General features: G+C 36.1%; 1 protein-coding gene across 4 annotated transcripts in view; it reads right to left on the bottom strand.

Moving 5' to 3' along the window:
- Window positions 1–14770, bottom strand: part of ARFIP1 (ADP ribosylation factor interacting protein 1) — a 129395-nt gene that overhangs the window by 27416 nt on the left and 87209 nt on the right. For 2 of the 4 annotated variants that reach the window (XM_054484562.2, XM_054484561.2), the window contains exons 4-7: window positions 13379–13474; window positions 11642–11754; window positions 3026–3247; window positions 1343–1500 (exon numbers count right to left, since the gene is read on the bottom strand). In XM_054484562.2, coding sequence (XP_054340537.1) covers window positions 1343–1500; window positions 3026–3247; window positions 11642–11754; window positions 13379–13474 — 589 coding nt within the window. The remainder of the gene's footprint in view (window positions 1–1342; window positions 1501–3025; window positions 3248–11641; window positions 11755–13378; window positions 13475–14770) is intronic. The other 2 variants (XM_054484563.2, XM_054484564.2) reach the window with 1 other exon arrangement.

The raw sequence follows: 14770 nt of genomic DNA, 5'->3' as shown, positions 1-14770 counted from the left end.
CTCACCCTTACCCCTCCACACAACCACAGCTGTTTGACCTTCATTTTCAAGTCAATAAGAATCTCATACTTTAACACTAAATGGAAAATGACAAAATAAACATGGTATGGGACAGAAGCATCTCTTCCTGTGAAAACATCAAAAATTAACTTTTCAAAACGATTTGGGCTTTTACTTAATGGAAGTGTAAGGAAATATATATTTAATAAGCACTCAATTGCAAAAATACTAGATGAGTTTGGAGTTTTTACAGGTATTTCTCATACCATTAAACTAGGATAAGAGGCCAAAGAGTAGTTATCCTTCTAAAAGGTAAAGTTTATCTTCAACTATGCATAAAAAGTATAATGGAAAATAAGAATTTTGAGTGCTCAAAAGAAAAAAACCTCAAAAGGGACTAGAATGATACTTAAATAAAAGTGGTAGGGCATATGGGGAAAAAATTGGGCCTGGAATCAAAACGTGAAAAATGCTATTATAGGTCTGCCATATTTTAGACCCTTCAAAATGTTTATTAATATATTTATTAATATATATTTTGTTCACCATTTAACAGGATAGTTATGAGACAGGGAAACTGTATATATACATACATATATATGAATATGGATATATAAAAACCCATTAAAATAGGATGTATAAAAACACTGCATTATAAACAGTTATAAAAATACAAGTCAAATATTTAATTTATATAAAAGGTAAAATTTGAAAGGGTTTGAAGCCTTGTTATAATCTGGATAAATGGAAGATGACTGATATCCTAACAAACAAAAATCACGGAGGCAAAACGAGCTTATTTATTCAATAGAAGCTGAAAGTATGGGTCTGGCTATTGTGGAAGCAGTGGTAATAAGGATGAAAGGTAAATTTAGGCGAGAGTATAGAGGACCATGTAATACCTACCTGGTAGAACATAGGGCCCTGTCCTCTTCTAAAGAAGCCGGAGCTGGGAGATCCTCCATTTCCCTACTCACCAGAAGGCAGGGTTTGGGCACATGACCAAGGCTCAATTAGATAATCTCAAGGCAATGAAGCAAGTATTCATGGGTATTTAGGAAATTATTTATGGTAGCTGTGGCAGCATCAAGTACTAGAGGCACCCAGCATAGGGGTTCTAATTAGATTCTTCTGAGGCTTAACTTGGCTTTGGTTCTTGGTTGTTTCCAGAATCTTGTTCTCTCCCTTTCTGCCAGTTCTGTAGAGGTATCCTATAACTTTCCAGTACATTTTTTTCCTGCCCATATTGGCCAGAGTTGGTTTCTGTTGTTTGTAACCAAAAAATTAACTCAATTATATGCCATCTGTAAAACAGACAACAAAGTAAAAATGTATACCTTACCTGGCACTTTCATACTGTTTCACAGTCATTAATGTATCTTCAATGGTTTTATTCACCAAAGTGTTCACACTAGCAATGAAAAAATTAATGGCCCCAAGAAGAGTCTCTCCATTTTTAGCCAGCAGCTTCTGGGTATCGGCATTATAGCCAAATTCTTCCTAAAACAAAGAAGTCACCTTAATTTATTCAGTAATAAATCAGGAAAAGTGACTTAAAAATCTCAAGCACGTCACTAATGGGAAAATATGTGATTTAGAGATCTAGCTGTAGCAGTTTTACTTTTTCTTTCTGTCTCTAAGAATCGAAATCACAGCTAGCTATATAATTACTGAAAAAGTCTAATAAACCAAAATTGTCATCAGCTCAGATACATACCTAAAAGCTAAATAATTTTTTTAAGTTACTTTGTAGTAGAAACAATATTTTCATTTCTACATTTTGTTTCTATTACACTATAAGCACAGCTGTTGGAAAGAAAAATATAGCAGATTATTAATCAGAGAAACTATAACTTTCACAGCCAAATTAGGTAATAGTTGGTTAAAACTTTCAGACATAAAACAAAGTGCATTTTTTTTGTGTTTTGACTGATTCTCCTCAAAGTATAAATATTAACAATACATATTTCTTTGTAAACTTGGTGACTAGCTGACTCCCAAGCTCAGCTCTATCTAGGCACACAACTGAGGAAGGATCACTCAACACCAGATTTAGTTCATTCTTTTTGAATAAACTGCATCTTGGTGCAGTAAACATTACACATGACTCCTTCGGATATGGCAAGAACTAACTCTAGCTCTGTACATTCAGCAGTGAAAGCTTTCCAGTGCAAGTTTTACTAATTAACAGATTAATCAGGAATGCACCTAACCAAATAAAAAATCGATCACATATTTTAAGATGTATCATTTAATTTGATAATTCTCCAGTTTGTTATAAAACACTTCAATTTCAGTTGAAACAAATAATGTAATATTAAATTAACCAGAATATTAGAAGATACAAATTTAATGCTATTGCAATAGCTGTAATTACGTTTCTTAGGTAACAAAGTATTCAATAATTCAGAAAATAGCAGGAAAGTAAAATTATCTTTATTATGCTAAAACCATTTTCCATTTAAGAGATGTCCATGTAACTCCACTCTGTACTCAGTCTTCAAAATATTATAGACCTTGATTTGCAAATATTGGCAGATAAAGGACCACATAAAAAGACTATCAATCAATGTATGTAAAAACTAAAATGAAAGGCAGGACAGCTTAAGATTTTTGGCACCAAATTTCCACAAGCTAAGTTACACACTTCACTGAAGTCTACATAAATGTTACTGGAAATAGAATAATACAGAAAACAACATTTTTACAACTTTTAGAAAAAGTTAACAGAATATATTACAACAGTAACCCTTGATATTGATTAAGAAGTAAAAGGCAAAATAAAATATTAACAAACAGGAAGAAAAATATGAAAGATTTATATACATACGATAATTCATAAAAAGTAAACAGAAGTCATATCACTTTAAGAGGGCCTTCTTAAAGTGATATGAAATATCTTAAAAGAAAATCCCAGAATTCCATTTTCATTAAGAGTTCAGCAAATCACAATGACAAATTACCTCTTAGAGTACTTCTATTATCATTTTCTCCCATCCCTAATAGTTATTTAGAATAATCTTACATGAAGTTCTAGTGACTTCAAACTCAGGTCAGCAAATGCATCTCCAAGTTGCCTTTGGGTATGTACCATCTGGAAAAGCTGGGTTGACAATGTTTGAGCCAGTTTTAAAATATTTTCATATTTTTTCTTGTTATCCCTTAATATATCAATCTGAGCTTCAAGTTCAAGGTCCACAGTTCTTGAGCCACGGCCTAGCTTCTCAGAGATAATCTGTCGAGTACACTAAAAGTGGAAGATGCATTTTGTTTAGAAAGAAAAAACAAAACAAAATATAAATGCTAGAGCATATGGCATACACCATTTTTTGGATTCAAACAAGCTAGCGTAACAAACTGAAAATTGTCAGCTCCCTTAGTTGATCAGGACTCAGAAAGTAAATTCACCAGATGTGTCTAATAATTATTACTAATCAAAGAAAGTTTTAAGACATATCTAGCAAACTTATATACTGCCATAAGAACTCTCTCACATAATTATTTTGCAAGTTTAGTACATTTGGGTAGATTATCTAAAACGGAGATATTTGGCATTAAGACTAATATAGACTGTTAATATAGGAATAATAAGAACACCAAAATACTACTCTCTTATTGCTTTCAAATGCTCTTTTTCTTCTATCTTCCCCCTTAAATGACTTGTATATATATATGTGTGTGTATGAATGAGGAACAAAGAAAGAAGAAACAGGAAGGAAGGAATGAAAGGTAGGGGGGAAGAGGAAGAGAGAGAAACTACTAAGTTACTTTTACTCACACAGTGTGGTATTATATGATGTTATGTTATTGTATTCTGCCCCAGAAATAATAATACAGAAACCTATAATTGTTTTTTTTTTTGTCTGAGATGGAGTCTCACTCTATTGCCCAGGCTGGATGAAGTGCAGTGGTCCGATCTCGGCTCACCGCAACCTCCACCTCCCAGGTTCAAGTGATTCTCATGTCTCTGCCTCCTAAGTAACTGAGATTACAGGCGTGCACCACCAAGCCCAGCTAATTTTTTGTATTTTTAGTAGAGATGGGGTTTTGCCATGTTGGCTAGGCTGGTCTCAAACTCCTGGGCTCAACTGATCAACCTGCCTTGGCCTCCCAAAGTGCTGGGATTACAGGCGTGAGCCGTTGTGCCCAGCCTAGAAACCTGTAATTTTTAAAAAGTATCTAATTTCAGAGCACATGGAAATAAGTTTTCTAGTATTAATGTTTTACTCTCAACTTCATTCAATAATACATTTTAAGAATAACTGGGGCATTAACATATACCTCATCATTAAATGTTATCAGAAATATTCTTAAAAAGTAGTAAATAAGTACTACAATTTTTTGTTTTGTTTTGTTTTTTTGAGATGGAGTTTCGCTCCTGTTGCCCAGGCTGGAGTGCAATGGTGCAGTCTCAGCTCACCACAATCTCCACCTCCCAGGTTCAAGCAATTCTTCTGCCTCAGCCTCCCGAGTAGCTGGGATTACAGGCATGCGACACCACACGCAGCTAATTTTGTATTTTTAGTAGAGATGGGCTTTCTCCATGTTGGTCAGGCTAGTCTCGAACTCCTGACCTCAGGTGATCTGCCCGCCTTGGCCTCCCAAAGTGCTGAGATTACAGGCATAAGCCACCGCACCTGGCCAGTACTACAGTTTTTAAAACTTGCTCTTTATCATATTCTTCAAAGTTCTGTTACAGAATTAATGTCTCTGGTAAAAATTAAAATAATGCATGAAATAAGAGGTGAATTTCCTCTTCCTTTAATCACACTGAATAGTAGAAAACTACTATTAACAGTCTGATAGGTATACTAGACTTCCCTTCAAACATACAATCTCATATATATTTTTAGAGTAAACATGAGATTATGCTATATATAATATCCTGAATATTTCTTTTCTACGAACAAAATAATCTGAGACTTTTTCTTGTCAATATACACAAATCTGCTTATATATTTGTCTACTTCCCAACACATTTTCTATTCTCATCAACTAAGGATCCTTATAAACTTTTTTTTTTTTTTTTAACAAAAGAGTTTTATTTTTTAAAAGTAGAGAAATCCTTAATCACAAATAACAGGACAGGTGAGAGATCAAAACCACGGAAGGGGATAAAGTATTACTGTGGAAAACGTACAAACACTCCTAGGAAATGAAAATCACAAGAGAAACTGAAGATGTGATTTTAACAAGAAAACCATCAGCAAGAAATAATGCCTGAAATTTTAACAAGATAAAGGAGATAGATAGGTCACTTATTCCCATATTTTTCTTCCACACCAGGGTTTTCCCTATGCAATATTATCAGAGACATATACTCTATTCACAAGCCAAAGCATGTGGTACTTTCACAGCAGCCTAGATATAATAATCCATTAAGTCAGAATTCATTGAAGAAGGATTGTTTCTTAGCACAGTGAGAGAAATGTACTCACTGCTGTCTGAGTGGCCTTTTTTTTCCCCACAGAAATAATGGTTACAAGCAGGCATAGAGGTGAAGAATTAATGAGGAAATGTTTTTTGTTTCCAGGAAGCCAAAGCAGTGGGAAGAGTAAGATGATACTGATTATAAGGCAAATTAAGATAAATTGGACACTTGAAAGAAGTTGTAAAACTAGACTCACATATATTCCAATCTGATAATTCTACACTCTTCAGCAAAACCTAAAGAATCTGGAAATGAGAGTACCACAGATTTCCTACAGGAAGCTTTGTAAAGAAAGTTGTAGTGAGAAGACATAAAGTTGCCACCCATTTCCCAACTCATCAAGGTCCTAGAGGAAGTGTCTTAGATGATCTCTACAGTGGATTTGTATTTAAATTGCTTTCTAGTATATACTGAAATAAAATGTAATATTGGGGATCAGTATATATTATAAAGCAAGTTTAAAATGGAAGAGAATTAACAATCTAAATTATTTAACCTTCCTCAGAGTCCCTGAAAATGGAGATCACTTACAATGAGCTGGTGGTCCTAGTCAGTTTTCCACATAAATGAAAAATTCATTTTGAAGAATAGGACAAATGATGCTAAATTCAAGAGGCAAAAGGAAGCTACAGTAAATTACTGACCTATGTAGATTCTCTACTTGCGAAAGGGTGGGTGAAATACAGTGATAGTGTACAAAATACCATGAATCAGCACTATACTGGTTTATGAATTTATGCAACAGTCAACTGTGTACTCTGAGTATTTAAGTAGTGTATTAGTCCATTTTCACGCTGCTGATAAAGACATACCTGAGACTGGGAATAAAAACAGGTTTAATTGGACTTAGAGTTCCACATGGCTGGGAGGCCTCAGAATCATAGCAGGAGGCAAAAGGCACTTCTTACATGGTGGTGGCAAGAGAAAATGAGAAAGAAGCAAAATTGGAAACCCCTGATAGACCTATCAGATCTTGTGAGACTGATTCACTACCACAAGAATAGCACAGGCAAGACCAGCCCCCATGATTCAATTACCTCTCCCTGGGTCCCTCCCACAACACATGGCAATTGGGGGAGATATAATTCAAGTTGAGATTTGGGTGAGGACACAACCAAACCATATAATTCCACCCATGGCCCCTTCAAATCTCATGTCCACATACTTCAAAACCAGCCATGCCTTCCCAACAGTCCCCCAGAGCCTTAACTCATTTCAGCCAAAGTCTTAACCCAAAAGTCCACAGTCCAAAGTCTCATCTGAGACGCGTATGAGTCTGTAAAAATCAAAAGCAAGCTAGTTACTTCCTAGATACAACGGGTGTACAGGTATTGGGTAAATACAGCCATTCCAAATGGGAGAAATTGGCCAAAACAAAGGGGTTATAGGGCCCATGTAGTCCAAAATCCATCAGGGCAGTCAAATTTTAAAGCTCCAAAATGATCTCCAGATCTCACATCCAGGTCACGCTGATGCAGGAGGTGGGTTCCCATGGTCTTGGGCAGCTCCACCCCTGTGCCTTTTCAGGGTACAGCCTTCCTCCCAGCTGCTCTCACGGGCTGGCATTGAATGTCTGAGGCTTTTCCAGGTACACGGTGCAAGCTGTCGGTGGATGTACCATTCAGGGGTCTGCAGGATGGTGGCCCTCTTCTCATAGCTCCACTAGGCAGTGCCCCAGTAGGGACTCTGTGTGGGGGGCTCTGATCACACGATTCCCTTCCGTACTGCCCTAGCAGAGGTTCTCCATGAGGGCCCCACCCCTGTAGCAAACTTCTGCCTGGGCATCCAAGCGTTTCCATATCTCTTCTGAAATCTAGGCAGAGGTTCCCAAACCTCAATTCCTGACTTCCGTGCACTCGCAGGCTCAACATCATGTGAAAGCTGCCAAAGCTTGGGGCTTCCACCCTCTGAAGCCACAGCCCAACCTCTACATTGGCCCCTTTCAGCCATGGCTGGAGCAGCTAGGACACAGGGAATTAAGTCCCTAGGCTGCATACAGCACAGGGACCCTGGGCCTGGCCCACGAAACCATATTTTCCTCCTGGGCCTCTGGGCCTGTGATGGAAGGGGCTGCCGTGAAGGTTTGATATGGCCTGAGGACATTTTCCCCATTGTCTTGGCAATTAACATTAGGATCTTTGCTACTTATGCAAATTTCTGCAGCTGGCCTGACTTTCTCCCCAAAAATGGGTTTTTCTTTTCTATTGCATAGTCAGGCTGCAAATTCTCCAAACTTTTATGCTCTGCTTCCCTTACAAAACTGAATGCCTTTAACAGTACCCAAGTCACCGCTTGAATGCTTTGCTGCTTAGAAATTTCTTCTGCCAGATACCCTAAATCATCTCTCTCAGGTTCAAAGTTCCACAAATCTCTAGGGTAGGGGCAAAATGCTGCCAGTCTCTTTGCTAAAACATAACAGGAGTCACCTTTGTTCCAGTTCCCAATAAGTTCTTCAGCCTGGATTTTATTGTCCATATTGCTATTAGCATTTTGGGCACAGCCATTTAACAAATCTCTAGGAAGTTCCAAACATTCCCACATTTTCCTATCTTCTTCTGAACCCTTCAAACTATTCCAATCTCTGCCTGTTACCCAGTTCCACAGTCGCTTCCACATTTTCGGGTATCTTTTCAGCAACACCCCATTCCTGGTACCAATTTACTGTATTAGTTGGTTTTCACACGGCTGATAAAGACAGACCTGAGACTGGGAATAAAAAGAGGTTTAACTGGACTTACAGTTCCACATGGCTGGGGAGGCCTCAGAATCATGGCAGGAGGCGAAAGGTACTTCTTATATGGTGGCAGCAAGAGAAAATGAGAAAGAAGCAAAAGCAGAAACCCCTGATAAACCCACCAGATCTTGTGAAACTTATTCACTATCACGAGAATAGCATGGGAAAGACCGGCTCCCATGATTCAATTACCTCCCCCTAGGTCCCTCCCACAACTCATGGGAATTCTAGGAGATACAATTGGAGTTGAGATTTGGGTGGGGACACAGCCAAACCATATCAAGTAGCACCAAGAGCTCTTCTGTAGTGCCAAAAAAAAAAAAGAATAAAGATATTTAAGTGCAAGCAAAAGAATAAACTTATGGCAACAACTGACAGATACAACATGGATTATTAAGGTAAGGGATAGAGAAGGTAGCATAAAAGGAAAATGAACAGGGGAAGTGGTCAACCAATAAATGAATAAGGCAACATGACAAGAAACACAGGCATGAAAGTTTAAAAGATATTGGTTTAAAGACATCAAAGGTTAATTTGATAAGGGTGTGAATGCTAATGGCAAATTCTTAAACATTAAGAAAAAAGTTTGGGAAAGATGCCAAATAGCGCTGAATGCTGAAACTGAGAGATTCTTCTTTTCTTTTTTTCAATTTTTTTTTTAAAAAAGACAAACTTCAAAAAGCACTCTATTCTAGACTAGGAAAAAATAAAAATAAAAAACTTAAATAAACCATAGTTTATTATTTCAACTATTTCTGTAGATGAAAATAAATAAGAAAATAGATTTTGGATTCAAATTTTGTGAATAAAATCAGGTAGATTAAAATAATATTTAAGAAGATAGGTTCAATGTCTAAACCTAAAATTGCTCCTATTATATATTTGCTTTGAATCACCATGTTGGTCTTGGGACCAAAATTAACAACCAATAAATGAAGCTAAATATTCCCTTTAAGGAAAAGCATTAAGGCATTTGTTACAGAATAGAAACCGAAGAAATTAAAGGTAGAAAGCATGAAAGAGAGAGGACCAAAGACATAGCCAGAATCAAGTTATTCGAGAGTAAAATGGGGCCGGGCGTGGTGACTCAACACCTGTAAGTCCCTGCACTTTGGGAGGCTGAGGTGGGAGGACTGCTTGAACCCAGGAGTTCAAGACCAGCCTGAGCAACATAGGGAGACTCCCTCTCCACAAAAAATAAGAAATTAGCCAGGAGTGGTGATGCCTGCCTGTATCCCAGCTGCTCAGGAGGCTGAGGTGAGAGGATCACTTGGGTCCAGGTGGTTATGGTTGCAGTGATCCATGATCATACAACTGCACTCAAGCCTGAGTGACAGAGTGAGACCTATCTACACAAACAAACAAACAAACAGTAAAATGGATAACAAGCACAGTCCTGAATCAACCAAATCAGAATCAGTATTTGAAGCATTATCCAAATGACAATGAATGCCCAACATTAGCTAAAATTTGAGCTGAGAAGCTCAAAAAGCAATAAGAACACAGAGAGTCATGTAGACCCCATGAGGTCATTACACTATGAACTTTTTTTGGTTGAGTGGAATATGTTAGCCTGGACACACTGGACTATTATTAACTCCACAGAATCACGTAAGTCAGATACTTTCTTTTTCTTTTTTGACCTAGATTAAAATATCCAAGTTAAGTTCTAATGAAAAAAATTGTCATTTAAAAATAAGGTTTAAAGAAAATAATGCCTCCTTCACATAGTACTATCCCATATGTATAACATTTTAAAGAGTTGTCATTTTCATTAACACAAATTTTTAATAAGCTAAATGTGGCATATTAATATAAGAGATAAATATGGAATCTTAATAGTGATTCAACTCAGATTATTGTAGAGATAAGAGATGCAAGAAAAGAAACAGATAATAACACATAAACACATAGGAACAAATAGATAACAAACAAGGAAAACATCAACTAAACAACATGAAAGGAAGGCTCAAATGAACAAAAAGCTTAAACTTGCTCAGTCTAGTATGAAAGATGAACAAGTAAAATGAAAGGGAATTACAAGCAGGAGGCAAATAGTCTTATGAACAAAGTTACAGAAGTATGAGAATGCACAGATTGTTTAGGAAGTTTCTGGGTAATTTGGTATGAATCACTTGATCCATAGATAGAAAAGAGGCAGAGACAGAGTGGGAAAGGTAGATAGAGGTCAGATTCATGCCACTCCAAAAACAGTGGGGATCGACTGAAGGATTTTAAGCAGGAGCGAACCCACATTAGGCAGGGTCGAACATGTAATCTTAGCAAATTGGTTAAGAAGCTGTTACAGTAATGTGAGAGAGTAATAAATAATGAACTATGGCTGTGAAGGCTGGGATGGAGGAGAACAGGGAAAAGGTGAAAGAATATTAAGAAGGCAGAATGCATAGGACTTAATGACTGACTGGCTATGTGGAATCAGCAAGAAGACGGAATAGCAATCTGTGAATATTTTAGAAGAGTTTAGTTTAAGCAAACATCACTTTTTGAAGACTACCATTGGGATTTCTCAGATTCTACACTTACATGAGCTAAATAATTTTTGGACAGATTCATGTAACATGTTTCAGGGAGGTTTTACCATCTTAAGAAAACCTATACTTTTGTAGAAGACTTCTACATCATATTTTTAAGGTATTAACTGAAAGAATAAATTCACTTCTGTTTTACTGTTGAGAAGATGTAAGAAAGGCCTGTTCTGTATAAAAATATAGACAATTCCTAATTTACCAATCACTAGACCCACAATCAGTTCACGAATATAGGGAGAACTGTGGCTAATGTTCTAACCTGAGCTGCTAGGGCTTTCATCCTAACTATTCCACGAATTCTACAGTTTTGTCCCTGTTAAAATTCAAAAGGTACTAAGTGGATTTGGGGGTTGAGCTGTTTGTAATACATCAAATACAATATGGGTTAAATAATTTGCTTATTTGTTTTATGGAGGGCATAAGAAAAATAATCACCAATTACTCTGAAGCAATGCAACTAAGAATGTTAACAAACTTTAGAAACACAACTAATTTGCAATCTGGTGTTGCCCATATAGTTAATGCTTAGTTATTATAGTAAAATCAGAGAATTTCAAACTTTGGAGAACTAATATACCTCTCTTCACCTTCAGCTCCTATAAAGTACCAAAAGGAGGGGAAGGAGCAAATATATCTATAGTAGCTCTACAGCTAAATAAATTCCAAAGCAGTACATGTGTTCAATTATGTACATTATCGGTTAATAAGCATTTTAATAGCTTTTTTACTCTTTTGTACTAAATTCTTAAATTACATGCAAAGATCAATAATAAAACAAATACTTCATTTTCAAATTGTATTTCTACCATATTTAGGTGGCATTTTCTCTTCTCTGTGTGCATTTAATTGCAACATAATGACATGAATAAACATATAAATGAACTTTTTTAGAGCCACTTAGGGTGGAAACATTAAATAACTACAAACCTTATAGGTGTTTAAACTCCATTTTCTAACAAGTTCTAACTTTTCCATTGCAGGATTTTTAATTTCATCTGCTAGAATAACTGGTCCACTTTTTGTCTGTGTTCTCTGGCCACCTGCAAGATAACAAAAGATAAAAACACAATCCAGATGAAGACAAGCAGGGAAAGAAAACAAAACCCTGACATTGTTCAAATTAAAATACTTATGCATCTAAAAAAAGAAAAAAGGTTCTCACAAAGTAAAGAACTAGAACTTCCTGGAATCGCTGAGGATAGTTTCCTAATTACTTAAACAACACTTCTGTCCATTAAACACAAATGCCATGTGACTTATTTGTCTTCTTTAAACAAACAAACAAACAAAAAAACCCCTGCTGCAATCAGCCTTATTTTCTACATAAGCTGCCATTTACTTCAAGAAAAATAAAATTCCCACAACTAATCTTATACGCTAATGACACTAAAAAAGAAGCATCTTGGTCGATAAAAATCTAAAAGGCCACGTATTCCCCACAGTGATCTTTCACTGTAATGTGCAGACTACAACAACAATAGACTGTTGCTATAATTTTGGAGAATTTGAAAAAAATAATTCAAATTTCATATAGTAGTTCAATTCAAATAGTCATTAAAGGTATGCTATCACTAGTATGAAAGGCTGGGTTGAAACAAGATCTATATTGTACCTCTTTTTTCTCAAGAGACCACCAAAAAAAGGTAAGAAAACCAAAAAGAGACACAATGAATAAAGAAGCAGTGTAAATTCCTGACAATGCACTCTTCTAACAATTAAGAATTTTTAATATGAAAGCAACTCTACAACTATATAGTTCTTAATAGTAAAATACTTTTCATAGTCAAAATATTTTTCATTTCAGTTTTGGGATGGAAACTTTCTAATAATTTAAAAAGAATAATGAAATAAGGAAAAGAGAAAAATTAGGATCAGCCCCCAGTAAAAATGTGATCAGCCCCCAGTAAAAATCGCCAAAATTTCTTCTCTCACTTATTCCTATAACCAGACCAATCTTTCCCATAGCTTTACCAGTCCAAGAACAGGAATGGTATATAAAATAGAACACATTTAAGAATTTACAAAATTCTCACAAAACAAAATATAAATGTTAACATTTCATATAAGAAGAAACGTGGGGTTCATTTTTTCTCCCATTTTTATAGTCCAGTAACGGTAAAGTGCAGAGCAAATTGAATGTAAAGATACTGATTTTCCCAAGTATTTTTCATTGGGTATAACTGGTAAATTAATAGTATTGTGTTGCAATCTGCAAACTATTTGTAAGTTAAAGCTAAAAGTAAGAAGACAAGACCTTTTTCATTTAATCCATTCTTAAAAACAACCAACCTAATTGTTGAAGGTTGTTTTTCCTTTAACTGAAAATAGAAGGCAGAGCTGCAAAGATGAGAGTTTAGGATCAAATAGTAAACCTACATTTTCCAGAGCAAAGAAAGAATGATTTAAAGCAAATCAAATTTTATAATGTTTTAATTTTAAAATGGATTAAGTTTCAGGTATGAGATACAGCCGAATTATTCTGAAAAGCCACAAAGATAGGATACAGTTAGAAAAATTATTTCCTTTATTGTTAATAAGGCAGCCACCAAAAAAGTCAGAATCACACACACCTAAGAATATAAAGCAAGTGATTATGAAACTGAGTAAATTAGTGTAGCTTCAGCAGTAGCAAGAAGGGCTTTATCCAATCAGTGCAGTGAATACCTGCAGGAACAATTAAATCACTTCCTTGTTGAGCCAGTCGACTAGCTGCAACCCTGCTAGGAGACATAACAGATGGCAGTGGCGGTGCTGGGGAACCTGAAAAGGTAGACATTTTAACTGTGAAAATCCTTTTCCTCCTCCACATACTGTACATTTTGAATATAGGGTTACTGATATTTCCTTTAAAATATTCAAACACTAGGATTAAAAGTTGGAATTAATATATTTGTTTTCTTCCAGGGAAGGACTAATAATAAATGTATGCTACCAGGCTCAGTTTTTATATAAACTTTTCATCAAACTATCAAAACTAAACAAAATATGTAACTATATGATGAAATCTAAATCATATGTAACTATATGATGACATCTAACCAGGATTTTAACTGGACTCTACTATTTCCAAAATCAGTTAACAGAATGTGAATACAGTCCCATAGTTGGATGATTTAAAGCTTCAGTAAATATTTCATAACTTGCTACTCTCGGATATTTCATAACTTGCTACTCTCGTATATAAAGGAAAAGCTCTTTAAGCAAAAATTCAAAGGCATTGTAAGGGATATTAAAACATGCTTTCATATCTCTTATAAGAAATGTGAATGAACTACAGCCTTCACAGGAATTGTAGCCAAAAATTTCAAATCACAAATCAAATGTCACATAGTGTGTCTCATTGCTATTCATAATGTGGACATAGGGGACCTTCTTCAATTCACCTGGACGCTTGTTAGAAATGCAAAATCTCAGACCCTGCCCAGACCTACTGAACCCAAACCTGCATTTTCATAAGATTTCCCCAGGTGATTTGTATGTACTTTGAAATTTGAGAACCGCTGATGTAGAATATTTTTTGACATTATAAGAATCACTTTTGGAGCTTTTAAAACATACCTGCGAAACTCAAAAAGATCTACTGATTATCAGTGAAACAGGCATCTATTCTTTTGCAAAAGCCACTCAAGATGATTCTCAAACACAACCAAGTTTGAGAACCAGAGGAAACAACACAATTTTTGAATGAAACACAACTAAGTTTTAGATTCTAACACTGAGTTTAAAATTCTGGCTCTATCTACCACATGATATCAGGAACACCCTGGCAAATTACTAAACATCTCTGAGCCTTAATTATCTACAAAGTAAGAAATATTGACCACTGGCTGAGAGCGGTGGCTCATGCTTGTAATCCCAGCACTTTGGGAGGCAGAGGCAGATGGATCGCTTGAGCTCAGGAGTTCAAGACCAGCCTGGGCAATATGGCAAAACACCATCTTGCTGGGCGTGGTGGCACAAGCCTGTAGTCCCAGCTACTCAGAGGTTGAGGTAGACGGACTGCTTGAGCCCAGGAGGAGGCGGCCGCAGTCAGCCAAGATCGCACCACTGCACTCC

The sequence above is a fragment of the Pongo pygmaeus genome, chromosome 3 (assembly GCF_028885625.2).
Source record: "Pongo pygmaeus isolate AG05252 chromosome 3, NHGRI_mPonPyg2-v2.0_pri, whole genome shotgun sequence".
Lineage (NCBI taxonomy): Eukaryota > Metazoa > Chordata > Mammalia > Primates > Hominidae > Pongo > Pongo pygmaeus.
Note: the sequence above shows the minus strand (reverse complement) of the source record. Positions and strands in the feature narration are given on the sequence as shown.